Below are 10,523 nucleotides of genomic sequence, written 5' to 3'. Positions count from 1 at the left end.
AACTACATGTTCGGTGACCTAAGTAGGTAGGTCGGGCAGAAAAATTAAATTGGCTCTATTGTTTGTACTCAACATGGTTCTAACAATCACCAAAACAAACTAAACAATCCTAGATATTAATAGAAAATAAACTCGGTAATCCTAAAAAAATGTGAAAGCAAACAAGCAATCCTAAGTATACACAAAATAAATGCAATAAAGTGAGTACTTAGTATTAAATCGTCATTCCCTGGCAACAATGCCAAAATTTTGGTCCAACTTTTCTTAAAAGTATTTTCAATAAAAAATTATCAGTGTAAACCGTGCACCAAATTATAAATAATCGGCTCACACTAGTGGTGAAGTTCGGGTCGAACTCATGAAACGGGTTAAAACCTTATACTATAAACAAAATACACTTTTTATTGCCTAAAAAATAAACAAATGCGCAATTAAACCTATTACAAATATTCGAGCGAAAATAAAAATTATTACAACCCAGAATAAATAATTGACCTAATGCCTAATGAAAAAATTAAACAAATATTAAGTCTTTGTCCACTAGCTCCCGTTGTCCTCGTTTGTACGGGTGTGCCTTGGTGTATGTCCACTGTAGCCCACTCGTAGGGCCTAATCTCAATCAGCCCATGGCACCACCTACAAAACATAAAACACACAACAAAAACACAAAGACAAGCTAATCTATCTACCCTAGCTATGGTTAGTCCAAGTGAAACAAATACTTGAAATAAACCTAATTATAACAGTTTGCTTCAACTAAATTTAAGAAAAGAAATAGCTCACTAGGACACAGGTAGGACACGAACATGGACAGAGATACGAACATGGGATGGTCAGGACACAAACACAGTGAGGACATGGTCATGCTGAAAAAACTGATTTTATAAAACACGTGAAACCTGATTTCGGGAAATACGTAAAACTCAATTTTATAGGATCTGCGCATAACCATATTTTATAGAATCTTTTGCAAAACCGCTACCCTAACCTGCCGATTTTCAAAAACAATTTTAACAAAAATAAAAACTACTTTTTTTAATGCTAAAATAAATAGAACAATCCCTAATCTATATGCAACAAAAAGAAAAGTAAAAATAAATCACTAATCTATATGCATGCAAACCTAAACTAAAGAAAAAAGGGAGAAAAGATTCACTGCATGGTTCACCTCTGACTGATTGGGGAGAAGAAGAGCGGTCTTTCCTCTACGTTTAACCACCGGGGAGGACGATTAGGAGAAAGAGAAGAGGTAAGAGGAGAGGGGGCATAAATCCCAATGAGGAAAAAATAAGCTCTCACACGTCCTACTAATGCTTAAATATGTTATTTTAGGGTTAGATGAAAGGTTTTGTAAAATTATTAAAGAGAGGCTTATTTTTTAAAATTTATAAAATACCTCAATTTAACAACTATTTTCTAAAACAAGGTTAGAATTTATACTAATTCTAAAAAGTGGTTGACGCTCCACCAGGGGTATTAAAGTATTTTAAGCCCTCTAAATAATGGATCAGATCTCGAATTATGGATTTGGATTTGTACTTAACTCGGGATTTGATCCAAATACCTTTAAACTGCTTAAAATTACTCGTTTTAGCTTTGTTTCTCGCAAAATTTGAACCAAGACTTTCCTATCAGAAAACACACGTAAAACAACTAAATATGGGTGTTTAAACATTAAATTTGCACAAGATCATGCATAAGAATATATAAAAATATGCGTGATCATTTTCCTTTTTCTTTCATCCTTCTTTTTCTTTCTTATTTTTTGTTTTTCTTCTTCTTTTTATTTTTCTTAATGATTGAATTTCTTTTAATTAATTGACAGTATATAAAAATTGTATATGTCAATTTATTTAGTTTATTTATATAAAGATTGTACATGTGAAATTGTTACTTTGTAATTTTTTTCAAATGTAGGTTGTAAAATCTGTAAAATTTAAGAAAAAAACAACAACGGAATTGATTTATTTCGAGTTTAAAATATGTTTTATTTTTTATTGTCAAATTTGTGTGTTTTATAAGTTTAATTTTATTTTTTTGACAAAGAAGGGTAAAATAGTCATTTCAATAATTGTTGTAAATACAATATTATTAAAATATCCAATTTAATCATTTTAATGAATCACAGACCCATTTAAGCATTTTTTAGGTGTTTTGAATGTAATGGGACATATTTTGATGGTTCTGTGGATGATTTCATAAAAAGGATATTTTAGTTATAAAATTTATTTCAAAAATATTTTAATGGAATAAAGTATTATCTTTAAAACCAAAAAAATTGTTTAAAATAGGTTTATTAACCACCAAATAATTTAATCCTAGTGATTAGTTGGTTTTATTTTAACCATTTCATTATAAACATTTTTAGTTTTAATTTATAATTTTTTTTTTCTTTTCTCGCGTTTTTGCTTCTATTTTTCTTTTCTTTTTTGTTTCTCGGGTCGGGCAGACCCGGACCCGATGTTTCACCCCCGTAAAACCTAACGCAACTCATTGTTTTTTTTATCCATTCCATTTTCGCGCAGCCGCCGACCCCCATCCTCCTCCTCTTTCCTTTCCCGTTCGGAACCGGCCGGAGCTGGGCACCATCGCCGATCCCCTCCTCGCCGACGAATCCTATTCTTCCTCCTTCCCTTCTTATTTTCTCCTCTTCCTTTCTTTCTCCTGCGTTTCCCCTTTCGTCCAAGCGCCCACGGGAGTCGACGGCGCCACCGGTGCCATTGCCGGGATCTGCACAGTCGCCACGCCATTCCGGCGACCCCCTCTCTTTTGAAACCCTCCACTGCCGACGCAGGAAGACGGGTGAGCCACCACCGTGAAGTGTCCGTTCGGGCGCCTGCCGGAGACCAGCGAGGCCGTCACCGCCGTGACCTCCTCCTCCTCTTCCTATTTCCGCTGCTCTTTCCTGTTCAGGCGCCGATCAGAGGCCAACCAACCCCTGCTGGGACTCGACGCTGCTGCCATACCGCTGGGAGCCCCAACCACTGCCGGACTTCCCCTTCTTCGCCACCCTCTGCACGATCCACCGACGCCATTCACCGGAGGTTTGTTACCTCCCCTTTTTCTACCTTAAAAGAGATAACGAGTTCTGTTTGGTTTCCTTAATTTGATTTGGGCAGAAACCGAGCCACCGTAGGTGGCCGGAGATAGATAGAGGGAGTGATCAAGATGTCGAATTACGACCTCACATCGCGGATTGCGCTCCACCTCGACCGACATTTGCTCTTCCCGTTGCTGGAGTTCCTGCAAGAGAGGCAGCTATACGCTGACAAGGAGATACTCAAGGCGAAGATCGACCTCCTCAGCAAGACTAACATGGTCGACTATGCCATCGACATCCACCGCAGCCTCCACCACACCGAGACCGTGCCTCAGGGTTCGTTTTGATCCTCTCTTTTATTATTTTTGTGAGTTTGAGCTTCTCTGTTTCTCTTTTAGACTCTGCTGTTTGGATTAGGGCTTTTGTCGTGAATAGGCGTCGTGGATTGATCTAGTTGTTGAGTTTGTTTGTCTTCTTTACCCCTTATTGTTGTAATTATTACTTATTTTTTTGGTGAATCCAAGTACCGTTTTTTTGTTCTGGGGTTCACTCCGTGCTTTGCTGAATCTTTATGCCCTGAATCGTTAATCAAAATTCGTTCTTTATCGTAATGCTTTACGTCTAGTTTGTAACCTGTTTGATATTTTGTTGTGTCCTCCTGTATGTAATTTTGTTTTTCAACTCTTTGTTTCTCTTTTGGTTCAAAATTTTGGCCTTCTTTCTTCTTCTTTTTTTCATTCAGGGTGCTCCACGTTCTCACTTGTGGTGATTGAGCTTGTTTTAAAATCGTTTTCTTTGTGTTAGCCAGTTATCTGTTAGCTGTCTTGTGATTTTTCTTTTTGCTTTAGATACTCTAGTGTTCCAATTGGTTGTGGTTAAACTATACTCACGTATCCTTGATTGTGTTAAAAATTGTCCTTTATTAGGGGCATTTTGTTTCATTGCTAGTGTAATAGATTTGGTTTTGCTTATTTGCAGATTTTTTTTTAACTTTTAATTTGTATAATATCATTTGGTGAATTACAGATATGCTTGATAGGCGTGCTGAAGTGGTATCCCGATTGAAATCCCTGGAGGAAGCTGCAGCACCACTTATATCATTTCTTCAGAATGCTGCCCTAGTTCAGGATCTCCGCCCTGATAAACAGTACAATCTCCAGATGCTGAATGATCGCTATCAGGTCCATAGTCAATATGTAATATTGTATGCAGTCTATTTCTTTGTCTTGCATTCTTACCCAAGCGTGCTTGTGTCATACTCCATATAGTATTTACTTTCCATTGGCGCATTCTCCACACACTGAATGGGACACCAGACATGTAGCATGGTTAAAATTCATAAGATTGCTTCTGGCAATTTATCTATCCGAAAATTCAAAGAATTGTCATCTATCTCGCCACAATATCTTAATGTGGTGGCCAATGTTGTGAAAAGCATTGAGGCATAGCATAGTGCTCCACCAAAAACTAAAGCGAGGCATAAAGCGTAAGCCTCAATTAAAAAAAAACTTAAAAAACCCTTTCAAAATATCTATAAATGCAAATAAATTAATGAAGTGCTTTATTAATGAATCAACAACCAATAAGAAATAGAAAATAAGCAAATGAATTGTTTTGGATTTTTTGCTTTCTTTTTTTTTTTAATAAAATTACAAGATTCAGAATAAAAATTATCAATACAGAAAAAAAATGATTCAAATTGCATCTAAGGCCCATCTGCTTTTCTAGATAGACAACAACAACAACATTGAAAAAATTATCAATACAGAAAAAATGATATAATTACAAGATTCATAAAAAATCATCAATACAGAAAAAAACATGATTCAAATTGCATCTAAGGCCCATATGCTCTTCTAGATAGGCAAAAGTGTTAAGATTAATGTAATATAATTTTATATAATACGTATATACAACAACAACTACGCCTTCATCCCAAAACAATTGGGGTCGGCGATATGAACCAAAAAAGAAAATCATTCTGGGTCTTCCACATGAATCCTTCTCCTCCAATCATTTTTATCCAATGCCATGTCCTTGGTGAGGTTCAAAGCATTCATATCCTTTCCTATCACCTCCATCCATGTCTTCCTAGGCCTACCCTGACCTCTTTTAACCAATATATTTTCCCATTTCTCCATCCTTCTAACTGGAGCATCATTAGGCCTTCGCCGAATATGTCCAAACCACCGTAAACGATTCTCTCTCATCTTATTTTCAATGGGTGCAACTTAACTTTGACTTTATATAATACGTATATATATGTATATATTGTTTAATGTATATATTGAAATAATATATATTGTATGTATTGTAAATATATATAATATATGTGGGAGTTAAGTCAAAGTTGAGTTGTCTCTCATTCTTTAATCAGAGAGGACTTCCCCTCTCCATTCTACTTCTCTTTTTATTTCTATAAATATATGTGGATGTGTATCTTAGTAAGGTGTAAGAGTGATGGGCAGTTCTAGATATTTTTTAATGTTCTTGAGTGCATTTTGTAATGAGGTTTTTATGTATCTTATTGTTCATTATAGTGCTTCCACCAACCTTTGGTCATTCCTTTTTTAACTCATTTAAAATTTCATTAGTACAATTTACCTTGTCCTTCAAAATCTATGTTTTGATTTCGAGGTAAGAAGACAGTTTGAACCCTCACCCATAATTTGCAATAGCTTCTACCCTATGTCACATGGGTGCGGGTGTTGGGGTGCGGCACTTTAAAAAAACTTGGGTGCGGGGGTGTGACAAAAACATAAAAAATTATATATATATATATATATATATATATATAGTTCAAAAGTTGGACATAAATGACCTTGGGTTCGTTGACTGCACTCAGGGTCAGGTTGACCACATCGGGTGCGGGTGCATGTGCGACGCGAGTGCGACGCGAGTGCGACGCGGGTGCAACACCTAGTTGGAGAGTCCATGTGACATAGCTTCTACCATTGCACCAAAATATGGACTCTTGTAAAGATTAAATGATAGGGCATTTGAATAAAAAAATTTATCAACTTTTTTCTCATCCTTTTTGAAAGCAGTGTTTATTGTGGTTTGTCATGTTTTTTTTCACAAAGAGGTCCATGGGACTACTTGTGTTTGTTTTTGCACCACTATATGATCCATTGGTTTCTTTGTTCACATTATCGTTTGTTTATAATTCAAAATAAATACTCCTTCCGATTTTCAACTTGTTTTGTTCTTCCTCTTGTTTTTTTGCTTATTATCCTTTAGATGATTATGAAAAAATCTTTTCACATCTGGTGGAACCACTTCACACTTGCTTACACCATGTTTCGTGCTAGTTAAGTGATGTTTCAACATATAGATGCCTCCTGTAGTCTCTTTATGATCGTAATTGCAAATTACATGTCCTACGCGTTTGAGATCTTTAGTGGGATTTGAAACTTTAGCTCTAGGATCCCATCCTACATCTCTTCCCAAATTGTTCAATTGCAAAAATTTATATAAGAATATATTTATTAACACAAAAATTTAGATTCATATTCAATAAGAATCAGCATATATAACTTGAAAACTAATTACATAACTTGGAAACTAATTAAATAAATTGAAAACTAATTATATGACCGAAATTATGCTATGAAAACAATAATCACTCTCATGATATCAAGACAACCTTTCTTTGTTTACAATACTCATGCATGCAATGCTAAGATGACCTGTACCAAGCATAGGGGTACACGAAAAGGATGCAAACATGCACAAACCATTAAATATGAAAATTCGGATATTTATATAGGAGTTTATGCGACATATATTAGAATACAACCTACATTAATTCCCAACAATGCTTAAGGATCTCTAATTGAAACCAAGATGTTTGCCTATTTCGTAGCTTGAAACTAGCATGGATTATGTAAAAATAGAACAAAACTTCCTAGGAAAGTTACAAGGTATGTAATTTCTAACTGACCAACTAATGGAGAACAATTACAAGTTGACAAGGTACAATAGTGATCATGAAAGTGCATCTGCATTTTACCTCCAGGCACAAGCGGTGACTAAGGTTCTATTCTTCCTGCCAAGATACAATGTGGTGTCTCTTTCTTCAAGTGTATAGTACTCACAATAACTCTCCAATAAAGTTTTGATGGTGGAATTAACCAAAGAACTCAACAGGTAAGATCTAAAAACTCTAAACTTGATATAAATTGATCTGCATCAAAAAGTTAGGGCAAGTCACCTTCTATTGAAACATTGCAAGTTCGATCCCAATGGAATATGATTTTATAACTATAAGGGTTTGTCTAACTGCAACTGTTTTTTTTAAATGCAAGGTTGCACTGCTACTTATTACCTCCTGTCTTACTATAAACCCGGACCGATCATCAATAAAGGATTTACAAAAATAAAATACAAACATTTTTTATAAGAAATGGTGAAAAAACAATATACAGATTAATAGAAAACGTCGGTGATCCCCTCACCATTTTTCACATAATAATATGCGCAGAGTTTGCAGCCGTCCATCTTGAGATCCACAGAGTTTGTAGCAAACTTACTGCAATGACTACTGGGTCCAACCAAAAGTCTATTCTATCATATGTTTTTATACTTGAGTAGTAAGAAAAACAGGGAAAAAATGGCTGCACATCATTAGCTTTTATTGGGGGCCAAATGAAAATCATGAGAGAGAGAGCGTGTGAGAGACGAGAGAGAGAGACAGGCTGCGTAAGAAAAAACCAAGAGAGAGAGAGAGAGTGCGTAAAAAAAATGCGAGGGAGAGTACCTGTTTTCGAGCTCGATCACGAGAGAGAGACTGTTGTGAGAGACGAGAGAGAGAGGATGCATGAGAAAAAATGAGAGAGAAAGAAATTGCGTGTGAGAAAAAAATGAGAGACAAGAGAGAGAGAGAGAGTACTTGTTTTTGGGCTCGACCACGTGAGAGAGGCGTCCGTGAGATAAGAGAGAGAGAGAGAGAGAGGTCGCGTGAGAAAAAAACCAGAGAGAGGCATGAGAAAAAAATGAGAGAGAGACTATGAGGGTTTGCAACAGAGTTACCGGAAGCGCCTAGGTAAGTCGGGAAGCGCGCTTCTCTGAAGCGCGAAACGTCGCGCTTTCGAAACGCGCGGGGAAGCACCACTTTTTAATGGGAAGCACTCTTCCCTTTTATGGGAAGCTCGCTTCCCCCATTTTTTCATTTTTTTGTATTTTTTATTTATTTTTTTGCTTCCCCCTCACTTCCTAGTTCGCTTCCTAGGTCGCTTCCGAGACGGTTCTGGGTTCGCTCCTAAGTGGTCCCACGCTTCCCGCTTCCTAAAATTTTGAAAGTGCCTCGCTTCCCGTATTGCTTCCCGCTCCCGCTTCCTCAACTGACAACCATGGTTTGCAATGAGGCGTATACGCCTCATCTTGAGGCATGCCTCGAAGGCGTGCGCCTCAAAGCCTATGAGGCGAATACCTCTGGGCTTTTGCGCTTTATACATGCGGTTCAGGCATAAAGTCCCTCACCTTGAGGCGAGGTGCACTTTTTACGCCTTGAGTCACATTTTGAATAACACTGATCACAACACTCAACCTTCATTTTACTCGACACCAACCAATTATATTAGACTCGGGAAAAGTGTCTGGGTCCTTGACCTACTATAGTTAAGGAAGAGTGTGTCCTGTTTCTTTTTGACCTTCCATTTCACATCTTTCCTATTCACCATGGTTAGAACACATGAATTCTAGCCAGCTAATTGCAGGGAAAAGATTGGACGAATTTTAGCATGATATTCTTCAGAAAAGTGTTCATGGTTTTATGGAGAAAACTAGTAAGCATTCTTGTGTCATGGATAGCTGACTAAGCATAGTGAGAGGTTGGTTTTTTACAAACATTACTTTTTTCCCAACATACAAGGGTTTGCATCTAATGTTATTTTGATTAGAGAAGATAAACTGGTGTGAAGAGACTAGCTATTGTCAACCATCAATTCCAGCTTGACACTTGACAGGCAAGGGTTTCCAGCTGACGTTATTTTTTACTAGTTTTGATAGTCCTTTGGGTAATGAAGCTGCTGCTTTGGTGTATTTGGCTTCAAAGAACCCACAGAATGTCTGAAAGACTTCAATCCCTTTCCCCAGCTCCATCAGTTGCTGTGTTACCACTAATAACAGTGGTCATAAGCTCATGATTTTTAATCGTTATAGGTTATCCAGTGTTGGTTAAAATATTATTAATTGCCATGGACTTGCTTGTTGGCTTCTCTTCTTTTCTGTGGGTTTCTTTGCGTACTTTAGTAATCCATGTGTGCTTTTGATGGTCTTTCAGGCATGCCTTATAAAGAATGTGGCAGTTATGTTCCTGCACACATTTGCATGCATGTAAAATTCAATGCATGTGAACTTATATTTCTATATTTAGTATTTGCTCATAAAACTGGAAAGGTTTCCCATGCCTTTTGTATATTTTCTGGAACGTTATTTATTTGTGACTTGTGAAATGCAATTGTCTTATGAGCAGATTGGACCAGATCAGATTGAAGCTTTATATCAGTATGCCAAGTTCCAATTTGAGTGTGGAAACTACTCTGGTGCGGCTGATTTCTTATACCAGTATCGTGCCCTCTGCACAAATAGTGACAGAAGTTTAAGTGCATTATGGGGAAAGCTTGCTGCAGAGATACTAATGCAAAACTGGGATGTAGCTCTTGAAGAGCTAAATCGGTTGAAAGAGATAATTGATTCGAAGGTGTGTGAATGTTTTCTTTGCATGAACTAGTTGCCAGTATTACTTTTTGAAGATTCCTTACAGATCGTAATCCCCTTATGCAGAGTTTTTCATCACCTCTCACACAACTGCAAAACAGAACATGGTTGATGCATTGGAGTCTTTTTATTTTCTTTAACCATGAAAATGGCAGAAATGGCATCATTGATCTTTTCTTCCAAGACAGGTGCTCCATGGAAACTTTCCTTCGCTCCCTAACTTTTCTGGTTGATGCCTTACCTGTCTTATCATGCTTATCTTCTAAGCTTTCTGTTTTTGTCTGCATCAAATTTGTGTTATTACTTCCCAGCTTTCTTTCCCAACCCTTTCTGGTACTAGTCTTTGATATTTTCTTAAGTATTTCAAATTGTTCCTTCCTAATCTGAAACTTGGTTCACCCTCTCTTACAACTTTATCTGCTGTTTATCTTATTATTCCGAATTGATGTTGATGACCATTGACCACCATGAATTCACTATCACTGTTTTATAATAGACAAGACAGGATGTTGATTTATCATCAATATTTCACCCTTCATTCCCATCCTCACGGGAAGGTGATGCTAATCCTTTTTACTATGAAACAAGATGAATTAGGTTAGGAATAACCATGTTGATAGGATTATGGGCACATGGATAAAGGTTCATATGGTTGACTCCAAGTGCTATATGTGCACATGCACATGCGTGCGTGTACTATAAACAATTAAAATAATAGCAAGAATAGGTGACTAGCGGCTAACATGCCCATTGGTCCACTGAA

General features: G+C 36.9%; 1 protein-coding gene across 4 annotated transcripts in view; it reads left to right on the top strand.

Moving 5' to 3' along the window:
* The first annotated feature begins 2,507 nt into the window (after positions 1-2,507).
* Positions 2,508-10,523, top strand: part of LOC149814216 (eukaryotic translation initiation factor 3 subunit E-like) — a 28,558-nt gene continuing 20,542 nt past the window's right edge. For 2 of the 4 annotated variants that reach the window (XM_089990243.1, XM_089990246.1), the window contains exons 1-4: positions 2,508-3,376; positions 4,067-4,221; positions 9,516-9,743; positions 9,827-9,948. In XM_089990243.1, coding sequence (XP_089846369.1) covers positions 3,169-3,376; positions 4,067-4,221; positions 9,516-9,743; positions 9,827-9,948 — 713 coding nt within the window. In that variant the 5' untranslated portion in view covers positions 2,508-3,168. The remainder of the gene's footprint in view (positions 3,377-4,066; positions 4,222-9,515; positions 9,744-9,826; positions 9,949-10,523) is intronic. The other 2 variants (XM_089990244.1, XM_089990245.1) reach the window with 2 other exon arrangements.

Source organism: Nuphar pumila, chromosome 15 (genome assembly GCF_984573655.1).
Source record: "Nuphar pumila chromosome 15, dmNupPumi1.hap1.1, whole genome shotgun sequence".
Classification (NCBI taxonomy): domain Eukaryota; kingdom Viridiplantae; phylum Streptophyta; class Magnoliopsida; order Nymphaeales; family Nymphaeaceae; genus Nuphar; species Nuphar pumila.
This window is presented reverse-complemented; position numbering and strand designations above follow the sequence as displayed.